We start from the raw sequence: 21340 nt of genomic DNA, 5'->3' as shown, positions 1-21340 counted from the left end.
TGCATTGAGCGTCTGCCCCCTAGTGGTCAGTGTGCGTCATAGCAAATGGTCGTTCCGCCATTCAGTCGATTTGCATATTATACTTTTATTATATAGGATTAGCACTTACCATCTGACTTATTACATAGTTTCTTAGCTGTTCATTGCCTTTCTTTCCTTATAGAATATAAGCACCCAGAGGACAGGAACTATGTTCACAGCAACACCCACAGAACTTAGAACAGTGCCTGGCACATAGTAGATACTCAATAACTATTTGTGGAGTGGATAAATGAATGGGTTCTGTCTGAAGGGGCAGTCTCAGGGAGTCTTTTCCTTAGTAATTTTTAATAATCAAGAGATTTAATGAGATCAAGATCAGCAAAAGATAATTATATGGTGGGAGTGGTGGGAAAGGTGATGCTGGTACAGTGGTGGTGATGGAGGTACAGAACATTGAATGCTCTGCAAAGCATTAAAAATAATAGCTAGGTGAGAACTGTACGTAAGAGCAAATAATTTTGGAAATAAAAATGACAATGTTTAATTTATAAGTTTACTGTGATTTTTATTTACTCAACATTAAGGGGAAAATAAACATCATAAAATAAGTGACCAAAAATAGCACATTTTGTGCCTCTTTTCAGTCATTCCATAGCATCAGGGATCACTCTTCACTTATGACTCTTGTGTGAACCTCGCGGCTCTTCACCCGCAGCTTGTTGACCTGGGACTCAGCGATGTCTGCCCGCTCCTCGGCCTCTTCCAGCTCGTGCTGGAGCTTGCGGAACTTAGCAAGATTAGCGTTGGATTGTTCCTCCTGAGAATAGAGAGAAAAATGTGAGACTTTGTGGTTCTTATTGCACTTTTCACCAAACAGGGTTATTTCCTCAACTCAGCTATTGCCTTCTTATGTTCAGTTTGCCATGTCTGACTTCAGATATGGACAGAATTTGTAACTTCAATTACATTTTTTACTTTAAAGAATAAAAGAAGAAACTGTTTTGAAATGGAAGGGACAACTTATGTCAAACCCATATAAACATGAAATTCATTTATGATGTATGGGTTGGGTGGAAAAGAGGAAGAGAGAGACCCAGTTACGCTCCATTACAGAATTTAGTAAGTAAATGTCAGGCCAGATGATAACTTTGGGAAAACCCCACTTAAAACTTTTTTGCCATCTATTTTACTCTGGAATAGAGAGAAAGGGGAAAAGTGGAGCTGGGAAGAAAGTATGCCTCTGTTAGTTGGACTTACTACTATTTTTGCCTCTCCCTCCCTTCCTTCCTTCCTTTCCTGACTTCCTACCTACTTCTTGCCTACCACACTGCATTTGGAAGAATGGGAAGCAACTAGGCAAAGGGAAACTGGAGGATCTTCTGACATGTCCTTACTACTATAGCCATGTGGAGAGAGGAGCCCCTGATGATGATACTGGTAGTGAGTGGATAAGCCAGCTGGGGTAAAAGATCTAAGTTTGGCATTTGAAAACACTTGAGTGTGTGTATTTCTAGAGGGGGAGGAATACTTACTATGGTGTTAAAGCTTCTACTATATATTCTTTACAGTTATCAAGTAAGGTGGGTTAGTTAGAACTTTCCCCCACCCCTCCCCCCACAAACCTTACAAATTGTTTCATAATAAAAATATCTCCTCTATTCTCTCCCCCCCGTTTTTTTTTCTTCTCCAAAGGCTTAAAGATACTTACAGCCTCCTCAGCTTGTCTCTTATAGGATTTCACCTTCGCCTGTAATTTGTCTACCAAGTCCTGCAGCCTGAGAACATTCTTGCGGTCCTCCTCAGTCTGCAAGTTTGAAAAAATGATTTGCATTCAACCCCGCAAAATAACTCTACAATAGGTGGTAAAATAAATCACTCTGGTATGATGGCAGTGGGCCTGGGGTAAAAGTGTTAAGCTCTGAGGCGTTCTTCATAATAGCAGTCACCACTCTTACTAAATGTCCAGATTTGCAGGCACTGTATTAGGTAATTATACAGGGTGGGACAAAAGTAGGTTTATAGTTGTTCATATAGAAAATAATACAACAATTAAGAAATAATACAAGGATAAACTGTATTTTGTGTACTCACAACTGTAAATCTACTTTTGCCCCAGCCTGTAAACATCTTTTCTAATTCTTCCTACCTTGGAGAGTAGATGTTATTATTCTACATTATAGGTCATGAAACTAAGGTTTAGAGTGTTAAGTAATCTACCCAAGTTTAAAATATAAGAGAGGCCAAATTAGAGCTAATACTCACTTATCTGGCTTTAAAACCTATACTCTTATGTTATTATCTAAAAGCTTTCCTGATTTTCCAAGCTTAGTATATGGCTGTGATAAGCACCTGGGTCATTTGCCTCTTATATGCACCAAGTTAATGTGTCTATTTGTGAGTGACACATAGATTGTCAACAGATTTCCAATTTCCCACTGGGCAGGAAGTCTGGATATTCTAGAAAGCTATTCCCTTACCTGGTAGGAAAGTTCCTTTACTCTTCTCTCATGTTTCCGCAAACCTTTAACAGCCTCAGCATTGCGTTTCTGTTCATTTTCAACTTCTCCTTCAAGCTCACGTACCTGCAACCGAGAAAGATACCTACAGGTCAGTCTTGGAGGATATTAAGGAGCTCAGGACCCTACTGAAGGTACTAGGTGGATGTCCCCAGCCCCAGGACAAGGATAGGAGTCACTATGAAGGAAGAGAGATGCGTAGGGGAAGTGCCCTTTTTCCCTTCCCAGATTTGGAGAGATTGAGATACCCACTCTGGCCTCCAGTTTCTGGATCTGCTTCTTCCCGCCCTTCAGGGCCAGCTGCTCAGCCTCATCCAGACGGTGCTGCAGGTCCTTCACCGTCTGCTCCAGGTTCTTCTTCATCCGCTCCAGGTGGGCGCTGGTGTCCTGCTCCTTCTTCAGCTCCTCGGCCATCATGGCCGCCTAATTAGCATATAAGTAAAGAAAAATAAGGAAACCTGGTAATGGCAGGTAGCAAATGTGTGTCAGTAAAACAAATGCTCATCTTACATCAGTGATGGCCTTCTTGGCCTTCTCTTCTGCGTTGCGTGATTCTTGAATGACTTCTTCCACTTCACTCTGGAGTTGTGAAACATCATTTTCTAATTTCTTCTTGGTGTTGATCAGGCTGGTGTTCTGTAAAAATAGTGAGAATTAGCAAGCTTTACAGTTTGCCCTCTTGGGATTTTATACATGTCTTACTTGTTGGCTCATGCAAGGGACTAATAGCAACATTTCAATAAACTTTAAATATTTGTTCAGTGCAAAATAATTATTTACAAGATTGGAGCTCCCCCCTGCTTCCACCATTGCCCAAGGTCCACCTGATTTATGCATAAGGAGTTCTGAGATTTAAGAATGTAAGTTAAGTGCTCTCTCAGTTATATTTCCACTGGACATCACTCATACTGTACCATAAAAGGTTGGAAATATTAGAAAAGAATAAATTATTTTTGTGAATGTGGTACTGGGAGTTGGAAGGAATCTATTCTCTGTGAACTTTCATGCTTTGGTCCCTTGGGGAATGCTGGATTACTCTTACAAAAACATTTTCTTAAAATGTCAATCCCTGGTTCTCAAAGGGAAGCACTACTTACTACCTTAATGGGTACTTGGAAATATTTGGTTGTCTAAATGACTAAGGGGTGCTACTGCATTTACTGCCTGGGCAAGTCAGGGATACTAAACATCCTGCAAGGCACAGAGACAGTAAACAACAAGCTAAATGCTGACGTGCCCCTGATGGGAAATGATGCAAGGAACATTTTCACATATTGGAGTCAACAGATATCTTTGTTCATGATTAGTCCACATTATGGTTTTCAAAATAAAGAACCAAACCTTATTTTTAAATAAATGTAATGCCCTCTTTTTGGAGGGTAGAAAATCTAAAAATTACAAATAGGAACACACATATAAAATATTTGTAACACTGCACACCAAGATAACTGCAATTAATATTTTAGTTATATTGCCCATCCATAATATATACATATATATATATTCCAAAAACATGTATACACACTTTAACAGCTGATAGCTCAATTGATTTTTTTTCTTTTCTTTTGAGCCAGCCTAAGCTTTGAACAAAGGAAATTCATCCTAAAATGTTACTAGAAGTTTGAAGATGCAGTTGAAATTCAAATACTGCCTTTATAATTATGCAAAGTGTATATACATTTTTTGGGGGGACACAGGCTGTCCCCCCAAAAAATGTATACACACTTTAACAGTTGATAACTTGCTTAATTTTCACTCCTCTTCAGGTTTAACTGATTTGAAATAATGTGCGAAGCAGGACTAAACTTCAAACAAAGAAAATTTGTCCACTAGACTTTTTTATGGGGATACATAAAAGATAGTTTACAGTACAAAACCAGCAACAGTTGACGAATTGAGGGCACACAAATACCGAATGAAATGTTCTTAATGTTTATGATTCCATTGATTCACATTATCAGCAGTGACTATACCAGAACTGTCATCAGTTTGAAAGCAGGCATTGACAAAAAAATTATTCATTTCTATAGATTCTTTTAAACTGTGAAAATGAACTGTATGTTAGTAAACTCTTTATAATCATTCAAAGTGTGTATACATTTTTTGGGACACCATATTTTATAAAAATGGAGTAATTTCACGCTATAATTCTGATTCACCACTTAACAATACACCAGTATTTGTTTGATGTGAGGGTTTCACCTGGGTGTGCAGGAGCTGGACACGCTCACTGGCATCCAGCAGCTCCTGTTCTGCGATTTTCCTGCCCCTCTCCGTCTGCTCCAGAGATGCCCGCAGCTCCTCCACCTCCGCCTGCAGCAGGTTGGCTCTGCGCTCAACCATGGCCAGCTGCTCCTTCAGGTCCTCCTGGCCCCGGAGGGCGTCATCCAGGTGTAGCTGGGTGTCCTGTTAAGTAAAAAAAGGCCTTAAACACTCTGAAGAGGATATGGATATCCTTGGAGATGAACTGGGAGAAGGTATTGGTACCAGCAACGGGAAATGACAGGCCTGTCATTTGAAAGCATGAATATGGTGATGTCGCTAACTCACAGAACAAAGACTTATCAGGAGACAGATTCCTGTTCCATTTATGACATTAATTATTTTTTTCATGTGCAAGCCCTGCTGTCTGTCATTTATGGAACATTTTCCATATGCTCTACACAGAACTTGATATCTGTTGTCTCCTTTGATTCTCACAATAACAGGTTCTGAAGGGTTAAATAACTTGCCTAAATCAGGCACCTAGTAAAACTAGAACTCAGTCTCAGGCCATTTGGTGCCAGTCTTACACTTGCTTTCATATCATGACATTTCTTCAAAAATATTCTATGTGCATTTAATTTAGTGGCCTCCATACTATGAGCTATATAATTTGTTAAAAGAAAAAAAAGGATGGTTTAACAAGAAGGTTTCTTGAGGAATGGAAGACCAGTAACTTGCCTGACTTATCTGAACTGTTAAATGTGGACTCATTTACCTTCAGGATCCCTTGGGTGTTCCTGTAGTTCCTCAAGCTCTCTGCAGCCAAACGGTTGGCATGGTTTAGCTGGATTTCCATCTCATTGAGATCTCCCTCCATCTTCTTTTTGACTCTCAGAGCATCATTCCTGCTCCTGATCTCAGCATCTAGCATGCTTTGCATCGACTCTACTACTCTAACGTGGTTTCTCTTGAGCTGGTCAATTTCCTCATCCTTTTCAGCAATTTTCCTGTCAATTTCAGACTTGACTTGGTTCAACTCCAGCTGGATGCGTAGGATCTTTCCCTCTTCATGTTCAAGAGATGCCTTAACAAAACAGTGATCGATTAGTAATGGAAAATAACTTGAATACTTGGAATATATTTCTTGTGAGACAAACTCTAATTAATATCAGTTTATGTAATTTTACAAAGTACAATACAATAGTTCCAGGATCCTGTTAGGTAAATAATTCTTTTGTTTATTCAGTCCTGGATTATACAGGGCAGCTCTGTAATAAAGGTGCTTTTAGTAAAGTATAAAGTACTATACAACCTAGTAATATGTAAATATGTACCTCTGCTTCCTCTAAGGCAGCCTGAATGTCACATTTCTCTTGTTCCACTTGCTTCTTTATTTTCTCCAATTCATGGATTTGCTTCCCACCCTCAGCAATCTGCTCAGTGAGGTCAGAAATCTCCTCTGTGGTGAACAGGCAAGGGAGAAGTGGTGAGCTGATGGCAACATGGAAAGGTCCAGTCAGGCTATGTTGGGTAGGGAAATTCAAGAGAACTCACGCTGCAAGTTCTTATTCTCTCTCTTTAGTGTTTCAAGTTGATCCAGGGATTCCTCGTAGGCATTCTTGATCTTGAACAGCTCAGTGCTGAGAGAACGGGACTCCTTCTGGGAGGCCTCAAGTTCAGCCTGAGTTTCCTCCTGCTTCTGTTTCCATTCTGATAAGATCTGAAAAGCAGTAAATAAATCATCAGCCAATGTCAGGAGAAAGGAAGACCAAGTAAGCATTGATAAAGGTTAAGCAGGCTGGGCCACCTTGTCGAAGTTCCTCTGCTTCTTGTCCAGGGCTGCGCAGGCAGCATTAGATCTCTCCACATCAAGCATGAGGTCCTCCACCTCATTCTGGAGCCGCTGCTTCGTCTTCTCAAGGGAGGCACACTTGGCGTTCACGGCTTCCACATGCTCCTCAGCTTCCTGCAGACGCTGGGCCAGCTTCTTCCTGAAAAGTTAGCCAGGCATTTAAGGACTGTGCACAGTCCTGTTTCCATGGCAAATAACATGGTTTTAAAAACTGGTAGCCAGAACTACTTTCTAGATCAGTGGTTCTCAACCTTTGTTATGGGGTGGGGCAACAACATTAGTAACAAAGAAACAGAATTTCCAGAGGATGAGGCCCAGAAATCAGGATTTTAAAAAGATTCCCAGGTGATTCTAATGTGCAGCCAAGGTTGAGAACCACTGTTCTAGATTGATAAATGGTGATTCAAATCCTTGGTAAGCTGTTGAATTCTTAGAGACTGCTCTTAGTGTCAGGACTTCTGATTGAGTGTGATTGTGGAGAATGTGTGGCCAGGACAATTTTATCAATTGATTTATATATCTTAATCTTATTCCAAAAAGTATTTGAGCTGACTAAATATTTTATTGGACAAGAATATACTGAGCATATTAATTTTTTTATCTCAAAGTTTCCATTTTATTTTATGTACTTTTTCTCTCAAGAAAACATAGCCAGTTTCTTCTAATCAAAGTTGAACAATCTCACCAGAGAAAGAAATTGATGGATAAATCAGGACAATTCATGCAGTTTAAAAAAGGCAGGCTCCCCCCCCCGCCCCCCCCCCCCCGTCTGAATCACCTACATTTTAATTTCCTAATTGTGTGCCACCTACTCATCTTTAAGTTTCAGACAAGTCGTTAGCCTTGATGCCCAAGATCTACTTGAAGGTCCCCTTTTGTCTGCACACAGACTAACGCTTCACTCAATTCAGACCTATCCTGGACATTACGTATTGTGGGATGGCCTCTAACATGAGTTTTAAGAGCCATCTCTTTCTACTGCAATGCTTACGGTGGGCTCTGGAATCAGAATATCTGGTTCTAATCCCAGCTGCACCATTTATTAATCATATGCCCTTGGATTAGTTAGTTAACCTCTCACAGCTTCAATTTCCTCATCTCTAATGGGATAAGAATAATAATGTTGCTATGAAAACTAAATGAGCTAATGTATTTATAGTATTTGACCATAGTATGCACTCAGTAAATGTTAGCTTCTGCTATGTTGTGTTTCCATTGTCATCAGTGTCCTCACAACTGCTTCTGGGAGTTGCTGAGTTGGGCAACTCCTCCCCGAGAATTCACTGTACATACTTGGCCTCCTCCAGCTCCTCTGTGCGCTGGATGGCATCCGTCTCGTACTTGGTCCTCCACTGGGCAACCTCGCTGTTGGCCTTGGACAGCGCCCTCTGCAGCTCAGCTTTGCCTTCCTGCTCCTCCTCATACTGTTCCCGCAGCAGGTCACAGTCATGGCGGGAGGACTGCAGGGCGTGGGCCAGGGCGTTCTTGGCCTGCAGAAATATGAGTCAGTGACTTAAATTCATTTATTCAGTGATATTTAATTTACACATTCGGAGTAGAACCTAACTGGACATGTGTAGATATGCTTAGCCAAGAAGATCTTAGGTAAAACTCACTTTAGTTTCTTCTTCTAGCTGGCGTTTCATGTCTTCAATCTGCTGACTAGATGCTTGTTTGCTCCTTGAAAGTTGAGAGACTAAAGCATCTTTCTCATCTAATTGTCGAGAATATTCACCTAAGAGTAATGTAAGTAAAGGGATTTGTTAATGGTGTTAAAAATTGGCCTAATGCTTTTATATTTATATTTGTGCATATCAAATATATACTTCTAGGTATTGTAGAACTGGAGTTTAAAGGGCAGAGTTGCCACAGGAGTGTAACAAGTAAACTTGCTTGCTGATTCTTGCTTATTTTTTTCTTTCTGACCTGCTCAGCAAATTCTGATAGTTTGCTTGGTCCACTCTAAAATGGAAGTATTGCTATTTATTAAGAACCCCTGGAATCGCTTTTATCTAGTGCAAAGTTTCAGGATTCAGAGAAAGGTCTTTACCTGATTCCGTCTGCAGGCGCGCCCTCTGAGCCGTCAGGTCGTTGATCAGCCGCTGCTGCTCTTCCTCCTTAGACTTCAGTTCACTCAGTTGATCTTCCAGTGTGCGGCACATCTTTTCAAGGTTTCCCTATGGTACATGTGGCAGTGACGGATGAGACATTGTATGCAGTAAAGTAAGTTAAAACTTGATTCTTATAATATTTTTCCAGTGAATAAATTCATGTTGTGTGAGTAGAAGGTTATGGCACCAACAATGTGGAACATGCTGGGGTTCAAGCATGATGAGTGCATAGTGTCCCTAAAGAGGTCATTGTTGGAGCCCATTCATCTATCCCAAGACTGATATTAAAGTGGATTTTGAAATAATCTTAACAGGTCAAGTCCAGCATTTAAAAAATGAAATAGAATGGAATATATTAGAATAAAAAATATTAGATTAGTGCTATAAACTTCTTGCAAACAATGTTTAATGACAAGGAACAGTGGGTGTTCTAGTAGGTTATTAATTAACATCATTTACAGACAGTATTGGATACCTTGGCTTTGGAAATGGCCTCTGAGTTACTGCTAAGGTCATCAATCTCCATCTTCAGCTCACTCTTCTCCTTCTCCAGCTTCTGCTTGACCCTCTGCAGGTTGTCTATCTGCTCCCCAAGTTCAGCCATACTGTCCGCGTGCTTCTTCCTCAGGGTGGCTGCCGTGGCTTCGTGCTGCAGGGTGGCCTCCTCCAGGTCCCTGCGCATTTTCTGGAACTCAGCCTCCCGCTTCTTGTTCATCTCAACCTGGGCTGAGGTTGCCCCACCAGCTTCCTCCAGCCGCTCGCTGATCTCCTCCAGCTCCCGGGAGAGGTCGGAGCGCTGCTTCTCTGCTTTGGCCCGAGAGGCCCGCTCTGCCTCGATTTCCTCCTCCAGCTCCTCAGTGCGGGCCTGGGAGTGACACAAGCACATTAACATACATTAATCTCAATTTCAGGGTTGTTTTTTTTTGGGGGGGGTTACAGAAAAAAGGAGGTGAGATGACTCACCTGCAACTCTTTGATCTTTTTCTGGAGTTGAATTTCTACTGCTTGCTCATCTTCAATTTTGCTTAGCAGATTGCTGATTTCAAATTCTTTCCTTAAGAAAGAAGAAGAAGACATATTAGGAACCATATGAATTTAATGATGATATCACATAGAGGTTTTTTCTGGAGTTCCTACTTTTTAAGCTTTTCATCAAGTTGCTGTTTGTCATTTTCTGTATCCATTGTGGATTCTTGGGCCAATTTTAGATCACCCTCCAGTTTCCTCTTTGCTCTTTCTAGATCCATTCGAAGTTTCTTTTCTTGCTCCAGAGACCCTTCAAGCTAATGAGAAAGTAAAATTTGTTAAAAATTGAAAGTATATTAAAAATCTTTCAAATGTTTATTAAAAATACACTGACATCATCCACTTGCTGCTCTAGCTTGGTTTTAGCTTTGGTCAGGGTGTTGACTTTGTCCTCTTCTGCCTGCAGGTCATCCAGGGTCTGCTGGTGGGCCTCTTGGAGGGCCTTCTTCTCCTTGGTCAGCTTAGCTATGGTTTCATCCAGGCCTGCCATCTCTTCTGTGAGGTTTTTCACCTAGAAGGTCAAGGGAGAGATTGTCTCTACTATAAAGCAGCTAATTGGATGGTAGAATCTCTATAGCAGTGGTTCTCAACCTTCTGGCCTTTTAAATACAGTTCCTCATGTTGTGACCCAACCATAAAATTATTTTTGTTGCTACTTCATAACTGTAATGTTGCTACTGTTATGAATCGTAATGTAAATATCTGATATGCAGGATGGTCTTAGGCGACCCCTGTGAAAGGGTTGTTCAACCGCCAAAGGGGTCGCGACCCACAGGTTGAGAAGCGCTGCTCTATAGGGTATAGCAGAATATGTCTCTTACCTTGTTCTCTGTGGCATGCTTCTCCTTTTCAACCTTGGCCAGTGTCAGCTCAAGGTCATCGATGTCTTTCTTCAGTTCTGAACATTCGTCCTCCAGTTTCCTCTTCTTGGCCGTCAGCTCAGCATTGATCTCTTCCTCATCCTCGGCTCTCTCGGTCACCTCTTTGATTTTGGCTTCAAGCTGGATTTTGTTTTTAATCAGTTGCTCACACCTTTCCTCTGCATCAGCTAAGCTGTCTGCTTCCTGTGGGGATTCAGTGAGATACTTAGAGAACTTGTTACTTATTTGGAACTTGTTCTTTGCACAAAATAGTAGTGTTCACTGCATTTTGATGAATTTTTCAGTATGAATATAAATTAAACTTAATTGAATATTATTACATGTCCTGGAGAAATGCAGCTAATTAGAAGTAAGACTATAGATTTAGAAGCAAATTAGTCTGCAAATGAGTGGACTGAAGAAATTGACTATTTTAGAAAGCAGTGTGTAGAAGAGTGGAAGAACCAAAGGAAGCTTGGGTTCTTGTCCCAAATTTGTCTGCATATGTATGATCTTTATTGCTTTATTCCTCTTATGTTCAATTATATTATACTAGGGGCCTGGTGCATGGATTCCTCCACCAGTGGGGTTCCTTGGCCTGGCCTGCACCCTCTCACAATCCAGGACCCCTTGGGGGATGTCAGATAGCCGTTTTGGGCCCAATCCCTGCAGCCCCAATCCAGACAGGAGGGAGCCCCATCCTGTGGGTTGAGCATCTGCCCCCTGGTGGTCAGTGTGTGTCATAGCGACCAGTCGACCAGTCATTGGTTGTTCGGTTGCTTAGGCATATATATATATATATAGATGTAATAAGGGGAATTAGGAGAAATGAATGCTAAGAGCATTTCAGCTGTAATAGTCAAAGATTTCTGACTTAGTCAAATTGTTTAGTTTTGTTTTTGAGAATTGCCTACTCACTTCAAGCAACTAGTTAGTAGACTGAATTTTAAAAAGAAAAGAAAAAGACCTATGTTAGGCCTACGAATACATTTCCATGAAGCATTCTTATGCACTCAAACCTTGATAGTCCATAACATTGCTATAATTACCCCAAAATTTCATTTCCATTTTAAGAGTTACCTTAGCCTCAAAATAAATTTTAGAATATATAAGAAGATATAATTTTAAAAACTCATATAGCTCAATGACATTTTTATAAGTTACTAAAGGACTCAAATGAAAATCAGTTAAGCCACTAATTTATTAGATTACACTGGCCTGGGGAATTTCTTTTTTTTTCAGTGTTTGTTTTATTTATCTTAAGTTTTAAATGCTTAAATCAGGGGTGGGGAATCTGCCAAGGGCCATTTGGATATTTCTAACATCATTCATGGGCCATAATAAAAAATTATCAACTTAAAAATTAGCCTGCTATAATTGGTTAAACTTTTAATTAACTCATCCTTAAATGACTTGGCAAGACCTGACCAAATGATTTTGCAGGCATTATAGGATGTTCTCCACCTCTGGTTTAAATGGATGATAATGGGGATTTCCCAGGGTTCCTTTGCATCTATTTTTAATAGTGATACACTCAGTAAATAATCACTGACTGATGATGATACCTATCAAAGAGGTTAATATAAAGAGACTGATCCTATGCTTTTGGGAAACTATAACTTTCATATAAGTAAAGTTATGAGAAGGAAAAGTTGAAAATAGCTTAAAAATTTTAGGAAAACTATTATTTTCACAAGTTTCTTCATGACATCCTTGGGCTTGTTGGATCAAGTAAAATTGTGTTCAGCCAGAGTGTAGGTGCCAAACCTACCCCCACTCTGGTTGTAGCTACTTCCTGAATTAATAAACAGAAGCTTTAAGAACTCGGCATCTGTATCAAAGGAAGAATTGTAGAGGGCACTTCCCTCTGCCTTATACCCTGGTAGTGTAGGTCAAGTACCCAGATAAATTCATTGAGCTAAATCTTGGGAAGGGAAGGAAGCTGAGGAAAAGAGATACAAAGAGGAATAAGAATACTGTGTTTCTTGAATTTAAATACAGTCTCTACACTTGCATTTAGAAAATAGAGCTATATTTTAAGGCTGGGATAAAGCAGGCAAGGCAAACGGATAAAATGAAATTTGGGGGCTTGCCTTTAAACTACTTTCTTCATGTGAAATTTGTGACATGTAAATGCATTCTTCGATCTTTTCTTTTTTATTTGTAATTTGGAAAATTGCGCCTTTCTCATAGGAATATTGTAAGTTAAATGAAATACTAAAGGGCAAGTTGAGATTTTCTTTTTCAAGAAAAGGTCGTTTGTAAATCCAAAGTATGTGTGAATTCCAGAAAAGCTTCAGTGACATGGTACGTTCAGAATACGGAGTACTCACAGATTGAACCTGGAGTTGCAGGTCATTCTTCTCTTTTAAGAGAGTGACCATCTTTTCCTCCAGCTCCTTCCTCTTTGCCTCCGACTTGGCCAGTTCATCCTTGATCTTCTGGAACTCCTCCTTCATGGTGGCCATCTCCTTCTCGGTCTCCGCACTCTTGAGGAGGGGCTTGATCTTGAAGAAGAGCTTCATCCAGGGCCAGTGCTTGACGTTCATGAAGGCGCGGACGTTGTACTGGATGCAGAAAAGGGCTTCTCTGAAATGACACGGAAATATCAGTGTAGACTGATCTATTAGAGACAATGCTATTATTTTTTATATGCAAACTCCCCTTTTAAGGACCCTCCACATATAAATGATATGTCAACTTCTGTATACGTTATATGCAGGCTTTACACATGTGTGTGCATGTGTGGGCACATCTTCACACTCACACAATAATCCTCAGCATAACTGCTTTGCTAGTATGTGCTGATTATATTTAACAATTCTGCATTTTCAAGTTCCTACCAAACAAGCAAAGAAGCTGACTTTAGAGAGGAAATACTTTACATGAATATGTACCACTTTAAGATCATCGGAGATACTACAATAATAGTGATTTGGGAGCGGATGTGGCAATTGTAAATTGATTGAGTTGCTTGTCTATTGGCATATGGATGTGAACTATGAAATGGCATAGGTTGCTTTCTGAATTGCCCCACCTAAGTTGAGCTTATGATTTATCATGTCTTCCTTGAAGCCTCTCCTCTTATTTAACTCACCACTGAATTATTCACTCTATAAATTTCTTTTGTTAGCTTCTTCAGATAACATTTCTCAAATTCTTTGAAATGCCTCATTGTTACTTGCTCATTATATTTTTAATATCTTTAGGGCATTTAGCACAGATTGAGCTCCAAAATTTCTTTTATTTAAATAACATTGTAAAATAGTAGTAAAAGATGCCCTTTCTGCAAACTGTAGCAATAGACTTGCAGATTTGACTACCCTCTAACAATGCGTATGTTTTCTCAAGCTTCTTGAAGTGGAAATTCTATTTTTCTAGGTCTGATTTATAAGAACCATAACTTTGAGAAGGCAGATACTATGACACAAATCATAATGTAGACAGACACATGTAAATAACTTGGGAACACATAATGCAAACCTAAATAAGTACTTAAGGAACAAAATGAATGCAGAATGTGTGTGTGAGGACAGGGAATGCAGTATTGCTGTGTAGATAGAACTGGGTGAGGTTAATTAGTGAAAGGAGTAATGGAAGTTTTGAATTCATAAGTAGATAAATTAGGATGAGGAGAGAGGGCTTATGCAAACCTGGAAATAGGAGATAAGCAGATTGTTTAGACTGGCTGGAAAGGCTGTGTGGTTGGAAATGATAGATGAGGTGGGGAATAGAGAGGGCTTGACAGCCATGCAAGATAACTTGGATTTGATGTCGCACACCATGGGGCAACCCAGACTGAAATGTGACATGATGAAAATAGTGCTTACTGCACATTAGTCCTGCAGTTGTATGTGAGGTGGATGGGAAGGGACAAATTGGAGGGAGAAGAGAAGTTTTGGAGGGAATCCAAGTTTGAGAGGAGCAGCAAAAGCTGAGGAGTTGTAGGGGTGAACTGGGTGAAAAGCATATAGCCACAAAATGAAAGGGTTAATGAGTGATGAAGGCTGATTGATAGTCCCAAAGGGACCTTACAGTTCTGATAGTCAGCATAGTTACCTCCTTTGTAACATCTTCTGATATTCTACCCTCATTAGGAATCCCCTACAGACGGCTTGAGTTCTTGTTATAATCTGGGCCAATTTGTCGTCTCTCATTTCTTCCAGAAGACCCAGAAGGCCAGCTTTGAAGAAAACCTTTGAAGAAAAAGGGAGAGTCACACAGCATCCCCCATAGGACAGGAGACACAGAGATGGCAGAAGGTACTTGCATCAGGTGTAAATAAATAACAGCTATACCTTTGTATGTCCAAATTTATATTGGGTGTGATCAATGTCAATGGACCCTAGAAGTTTCTCAGAAGCCTTCTTGCTGTCAATGAACTGTCCATCTGGAATAGCACTTGCATTTAAAACTTTGTATCTGTTCGGTCAAACAAAGAAAGGTGTGATCATATGTGAAAATCAAATTACACCAAAAAGAAACATCAATAAAAATTTCAGAGGAAGAGTAAAAAAATATTAGAAAATACAGCTGTCCTTTAAATTTAGATAGTGAAACAATATAATTTTTCCACTGTCTAATGCATGTCCCATTCCTATTTTTAAGAAACGTCACCTCTTCTAACTTGTTATTCTGTCCTCCCACCCCAAAACTATCTTATTTGGCTTCTTAATTTTATAATATTTACTAAGCAGGATACATGAAATACAGTGAACAGAGGACAATAATTAAATGAGTACGTATTCATGGCATTCAGTGAAATACAACAAAAAGAGACTAGCCTTTGTTTAAAGTCCCCATATAAGATTCTGCTTGGGAATCCCTTCCTGCAGATTCTGATGCCTTCCAGCACACCATTGCACCTCAGCTGGTGCAGGACAAGATCATGCTCCATGGCCCCTAAAAGGATATCAGAGCACTTAATACTGGGCACTGAATTTTTGAAGTTGTGCCTGTTTGATTATTTCATGCTCTTATATCTTACCAGGAGTTTTGGTTTCATTGGGAATGATACACCGTACGAAGTGAGGGTGTGTGCTCCTCAGATTGGTCATCAATTTATTTAAATTTTCCTAGAAAGCCAGATAGAAGAGACTTGATGAGAAAGTTCTATTTCAGATTTCTGTTTTGTAATTATATGGAACTAATCTATGTACGCTCTTACCTATTAGGTATAAGTCTGTGAGGCTTCCATTGCTCTGTATTTTGTTTATTTTTAAAATCTTTATTGTTGATAGTATCACATATATCCCCTTTGCTCTGTATTTTAAAGACATCAAGATTCTAGTCTGCTAAATAACCAAAACGCCAAAATACTGGGAAGAAATGTAGCTCTCCAAGATATTAATTTCTAACACTTAGGATCTAATCCTATAAACAAACTGAAAATTCAGTAGCCTTGATGCACAGGAAGTTCTCAACTGGGAATCAAGACAAAAGAATATGGCTTTACTCTGACACTAATGAGTTGCTTGATTCTACAAAGTCTTTTTTGTCTCTTCGGACTTCATCTGGAAATAATTGAGAGTACCTCTAAGATCTCTTTCTTCTCTCTCAGGGCTAATAATTTTCATAATAGTGGTTTACAGTGGTAACCTAGGTTAGCAATTGTTCCAACTTTTGCCATTTTTTCCTTGAGTTTGTTATTCCCTGGAACATGTAACATTTTTTTTTTTTTTGTATTTTCTTTGAGGAGTCTAAAATCATGAGACTATATAACCTTGTGTGGGTGGATCTTAGGTACATACTGAAAATGATCCACAGTCTAGAGTGTAGCAGAGAAGTTATTCCAAAAATAGAGCAATTGGTTATGATAGATGATAGTGTTTTACTCAACTATAGAAAACTCACATGTAAACATTTCTCAGTATTTCTTATGTATATTCTTTGAGAGAAGGCAGAGTTACCCCCTCCCCATCTCATTAAACTAAATATATATGTATATATTTATATTTATATTTTATATTTATATTTTATATTTATATTTACTTATATTTATATTTATATATAAAATCCAAGTGACTGGAACTACCAGAACGACCAAAGACCGGTTGCTATGATGCACACTGCGGCCGGCCATCTGGCCTGATGGGGAGTGGGGCCAGTCAGCCAACCTCCTAGGCTCCTTCCCCTGGCTAGCCTGGCCCCGATCAGGGCTCAGGGCGGGCTGGCCGGACCCCACCCATGCACGAATTTGTGCACCAGGCCTCTAGTTAGGAAATAAAAGTAATGCGTTTCTAATCTTGAAAACATGTACAAGGATAAGTTGATGAAACAATAGTTTATTGTGTGAGATAATGCAGATTGGTATTGAGAAAGAAAAAGAATAGGGCAGTATTCCTGTTTAGGTCATAGTTAGATCTGTATTTTAGTTATAAAAGAATTCTAGCAAAGTAGCCATTAAGACCAGACGTTTAATTCAATTCTCTTTAGAAGAATCTGTTTTCAAGCCACTTAAGAAAGTCACATTATCTATAGTAAAATTATTATTGTTGTTTTAATATCAAGAGACAGTTTCTGACTTAATCATCCATCTAAATCACTAGGCTCGGCTTTAGGTTATTTTCATCTATTACAAAAAACTAAGTCTACAAACAGGTGTTTTGGTGGAAGGATGTTTCTAAGGCCTTTTTGGCATTCCTGAATACAATGGGTAAAGCTCCGACCCTTCAAAAGTATTGCTTTGGCAATGCCCCGACAAGAGTGAATGTTTGAGGTGATTTTTATTAACATTCCGTTCCCTCCTAATTTATTCTGAAGCCTATAATTATGTTAATTCATAGAAACTTAATAGGTTTTCTGAATTAAATTTGTACTTTACCCTAAAAAGAGCTGAGACAGTCTGGAAAGAAGAGCCTTTCTTCTTAGCACCTTTCTTTGCACCAGTGTCTGAGATAAAAAGAAAACCCATCAATTAAAGTAGAATCCCAGAGGCTGGAATGCTACGTGAACATGCTGTGGGAATGGATTGAAGTTAGATTAAGAGCACAGAAAGTACCTGCTTCTGTTCCAGCGTATGTGGAAAAGAGACTGGCCAGCGTCTTCATTGAAGACTTCTGGTACAGCCCGACCACGGTCTCATTCAGGGGGTCCTTGTTCTTGTCAAGCCAGCCGGCAATGTTGTAGTCCACGGTGCCCGCATAGTGAATCAGAGAAAAGTGGGCCTCAGCCTTGCCTTTGACAACCTTGGGCTTCTGGAAGTTGGCAGACTTTCCCAGGTGCTGGTCATACAGCTTGTTCTTGAAGGAGGCGTCTGTGGCCTTGGGGAACATGCACTCCTCTTCCAGGATGGAGAAGATGCCTAGTGGCTGAATTCAGAAGAGTAGACATTGGTGTCAACCTGTCTTCTTTCAAAAGATAGTGTCTTATGATCATTTCTCAATTAATTATATTTATAAAGTAAAACAGAGTCATAGCTGAAGTCCTTTTGTTATTGCTAGAATGACCTTTCCACCCTTTTTTTTTACATTCAGTCCACAGTATCATTTTTTTCACTTTAAATTTTTTTACAGTTGACATAAAATGTTATATTAGTTTCAGGTGTACAACCCAGTGATTAGACATTATGTAGTTTACTAAGTGATCATCCCAATAAATCTAGTACGCATCTGACACCATACATAGTTGTTACAATATTATTGACTATATTCTCTATGCTGTACTTTATATCTCATGACTATTCTGTAACAATCAATTTGTACTTCTTAATCCCTTAATCTTTTCACCCATCCCCCAATCCCACTTTCCATCTGGCAACTATCAAAATGTTCTCTGTCTCTTGAGCCTGTTTCTGTGCTGCCTGTTCATTTATTTTGTTTTTTTAGATTTAATTAATGATAGATATGTATTTTCTGCCATTTATTATTCATATTTTTATCTCTTTTCTTCTTCTTAAAGAAGAGCCTTTAACATTTCATGTTATACTGGTTTGGTGGAGATGAACTCCTTAGCTTTTTCTTGTCTGGGAAGCTCTTTATATGTTCTTCAATTCTAAATGATAGCTTTGTTGGATAGAGTGATCTTGGTTGTAGGTCCTTGCTTTTCTCAGTTTGACTATTTATTTATGTATTTTTTGATTAATACATAATTTAAAAAATCCTCACCCAAGGATATGTTTTTATTGATCTTAGAGACAGGAAGGGAGACAGAACATGAGAGAGAGAAGCATTGATGTGAGAATCATTGACCAGTTGCCTCCCGAACAAGCCCTGACTGGAAATCAAACCTAAAACCTAGCCCAACTGGTGTGGCTCAGTGGTTGAGTGTTGACCTATGAACCCCAAAATCATGGTTTGATTCCCTGTCAGGGCACATGCCCAGATTGTGGGCTCGGTCCCCATTAGGGGGCATGCAGGAGGCAGCTGATGAAGGATTCTCATTATTGATGCTTCTATCCCTCTCTCACTCCCCCTTCCTTTCTCTGAAATCAATAAAAATATATGGAAAACAAAACAAAACAAAACAAAAATACCCCACAAACCCAAAACCTAGGTATGTGCCCTGACTGGGAATGGAACCAACAACCTTTTAGTGTACTATATGATGCTTCAACTAACTGAGAAACCCTGGCCAGGGCCAGTTTGAATATTTCTTGCTATTCTCTTCTGGCCTGCAAAGTTTCTGCTGACAGTCTTATAAGAGTTCTCTTGTAGGTAACTAACTACTTTTCTCTTTCTGCTTTTAAGATTCTTTCCTTGTCTTTAACCTTTTGCATTTTAATTGTGGTGTATCTTGGTATGGGCCTCTTTAGATTCAACTTGTTTGGGACTCTCTATGCTTTCTGGACTTGTCTGTGTATTTCATTCAACAGGTTAGGAAAGTTTACCATCATTAGTTCTTCACAAAGGTTTTCAATTTTTTACTCTCTCTCTCTCTCCTCCTTGTGGCATCCTCATGATGCAAATGTTGATACACTTGAGGTTGTCCCAGAGATTCCTTATACTACCCTCATTTTTTGAATTCTTTTCCTTTTTGCACAGCATGATTTTTACTAAAAGAAGAGCTGGATCCAAACTCCAAATGTCAGCACAGCATGGGGGGTGAACTGTTAAAAGGTTCTATACTGATTATACTTGTTTCCTATTGAATGAATCAACCTATTGACAAAGTTTCGTTTTGCTATGAAAAGTACTTAGAATGATGGTTACTTTATATGCAATAATTAAATACTATAAATAAACCAAACTTATGTAAGACATTTTGTGTATTTAATCTCCTTAAAGATAGATTATGAAAAAGCATAAGCATTTTCATTTCTTGACTTCCAAACAGATTAACTTTCATATAAGCTCTAACTGTGTTGCTTGTGCATTAATTTTAATTTAGGAAAAAGACTTATTTTTATTGGATCATGATGGAGATGGATTTAGAACTAATGAGGCAGTTCCTCTAGTGAAGCAGACCATATCAATAAAGTCTTCAGTGCTGCCTTAAAATTAGATTTGAATCAGTGTTAGAAGAAAAACTGGTTGGAACAAAATGAAACTAAGCACTGTCACTGTGGTCCCTCGTACGTAAAAGTTGAAAAGAAAAAGTTATTTCTAAATAGTAATTTTCTAATTTGTATTACAATTTAAGATTAATGTAATACCTTTTAGAGTTGCTTAAGATACTTGGAAAAGCTATCCTTACAGTTCAGTCTTTAGAAGTCAAACAAACCTTCTCGATGAGCTCAATGCAGGCAGCCAGGTCCATCCCAAAGTCAATGAACGTCCACTCGATGCCTTCCTTCTTGTACTCCTCCTGCTCCAGCACGAACATGTGGTGGTTGAAAAACTGTTGCAGTTTCTCGTTGGTGAAGTTGATGCACAGCTGTTCCAGGCTGTTATACTGCACAAAACAAAATTTTCAGCATTAAATGGATTTTATTGCAGTAAAGTTCATTATTGAAAAAATATTATATTTTATTGAAAAACATGTAGAAGATACTAATGAAATAAAAATTAAACGAATTGTTGGTTCTTCAAAAATCCCAGGGAAAAATGATTATTTTTGACATGAACCCTTCCCACGAATTCTGAACATTAGTTAAAAACATACATATCAGTCATACAGCAAGAATTCTGATAGAATCTACCGCCTTCTACCTCTAAGATTTCATGGGCAATATTATTCATTAAAAGTACAACCATGATTCTATGAGTTATGGTTCAGATTTAAGGATGAAAGTAATGTATTAGAAAAACTTCACTTCTTTTACCACCCTCATTCTCCAATTCAAGATAAAGCTCACATTTTCACTTTTGAGTGTCACATTATTAAGGAAAGCTTATCTAATTTCTGTTCTATTCATATAAAAAATTTAGCAAATCCTCCTTGTCAGGTCTGTAAAGTAGGGACCTGATATGGTATAGTAGTAATTGGAGATCTGAATCTTTGTTACAATTTACATCTTCATTTTATAGACAGTGAAGCTGATGCCCCAGGGGGGAAATGGTATGTGTCACATGAACTTGCCACTACCTGTAGGCCCTTTCTCATTGATGGGCGATGCCTTGATGGACCAAATGCTTCAGAGCTGGGTTCCTGTCCTGGTTTTGCCTTATGTGGCTGGAGGATCTTTAGCATGTGTTTTGATTTTCCTGATCTCCATTTCTCCACATGTTATTTGCAGTAATATTAATTACTCCTTGGTGAGTTGTTTTGAAGGTTAAGTGAGGTAGTCTTAGTATAAGTGCCAGAAATACACTTTCTCAATGAATGTTAGTTATCATTATTACTACATTCTGTTACCTCTTAGATATTTTGGAGGTAACTCTAGGAGCAATGTTAGAGAAAGCAGTAGAG

The 21340-nt window shown here is 39.0% G+C and overlaps 1 protein-coding gene across 3 annotated transcripts in view; it reads right to left on the bottom strand.

Moving 5' to 3' along the window:
* Positions 1-531: 531 nt before the first annotated feature.
* The window catches only part of LOC308531971 (myosin-8), a gene marked incomplete at its 5' end in the record, with an annotated part of 76328 nt that continues 55519 nt past the window's right edge, over positions 532-21340 (bottom strand). For 2 of the 3 annotated variants that reach the window (XM_081109115.1, XM_081109114.1), the window contains 26 exons: positions 532-799; positions 1691-1786; positions 2460-2564; positions 2751-2921; positions 3009-3134; positions 4701-4904; positions 5479-5787; positions 6038-6162; positions 6258-6423; positions 6511-6694; positions 7849-8045; positions 8172-8290; positions 8606-8732; positions 9142-9531; positions 9630-9720; positions 9804-9949; positions 10027-10203; positions 10514-10756; positions 12886-13141; positions 14612-14748; positions 14851-14974; positions 15337-15454; positions 15540-15627; positions 17376-17443; positions 17553-17862; positions 20213-20383. In XM_081109115.1, coding sequence (XP_080965241.1) covers positions 647-799; positions 1691-1786; positions 2460-2564; positions 2751-2921; positions 3009-3134; positions 4701-4904; positions 5479-5787; positions 6038-6162; positions 6258-6423; positions 6511-6694; positions 7849-8045; positions 8172-8290; positions 8606-8732; positions 9142-9531; positions 9630-9720; positions 9804-9949; positions 10027-10203; positions 10514-10756; positions 12886-13141; positions 14612-14748; positions 14851-14974; positions 15337-15454; positions 15540-15627; positions 17376-17443; positions 17553-17862; positions 20213-20383 — 4401 coding nt within the window. In that variant the 3' untranslated portion in view covers positions 532-646. Of the gene's footprint in view, positions 800-1690; positions 1787-2459; positions 2565-2750; positions 2922-3008; positions 3135-4700; positions 4905-5478; positions 5788-6037; positions 6163-6257; positions 6424-6510; positions 6695-7848; positions 8046-8171; positions 8291-8605; positions 8733-9141; positions 9532-9629; positions 9721-9803; positions 9950-10026; positions 10204-10513; positions 10757-12885; positions 13142-14611; positions 14749-14850; positions 14975-15336; positions 15455-15539; positions 15628-17375; positions 17444-17543; positions 17863-20212; positions 20384-21340 lie in introns of all 3 variants that reach the window. The other variant, XM_081109113.1, reaches the window with a different exon arrangement.

This window comes from Myotis nattereri, assembly GCF_964212035.1.
Source record: "Myotis nattereri genome assembly, chromosome: 16".
Taxonomy (NCBI): Eukaryota; Metazoa; Chordata; class Mammalia; order Chiroptera; family Vespertilionidae; genus Myotis; species Myotis nattereri.
The sequence above is the reverse complement of the archived record's forward strand: the minus strand, read 5'-3'. Positions and strand labels throughout refer to the sequence as shown.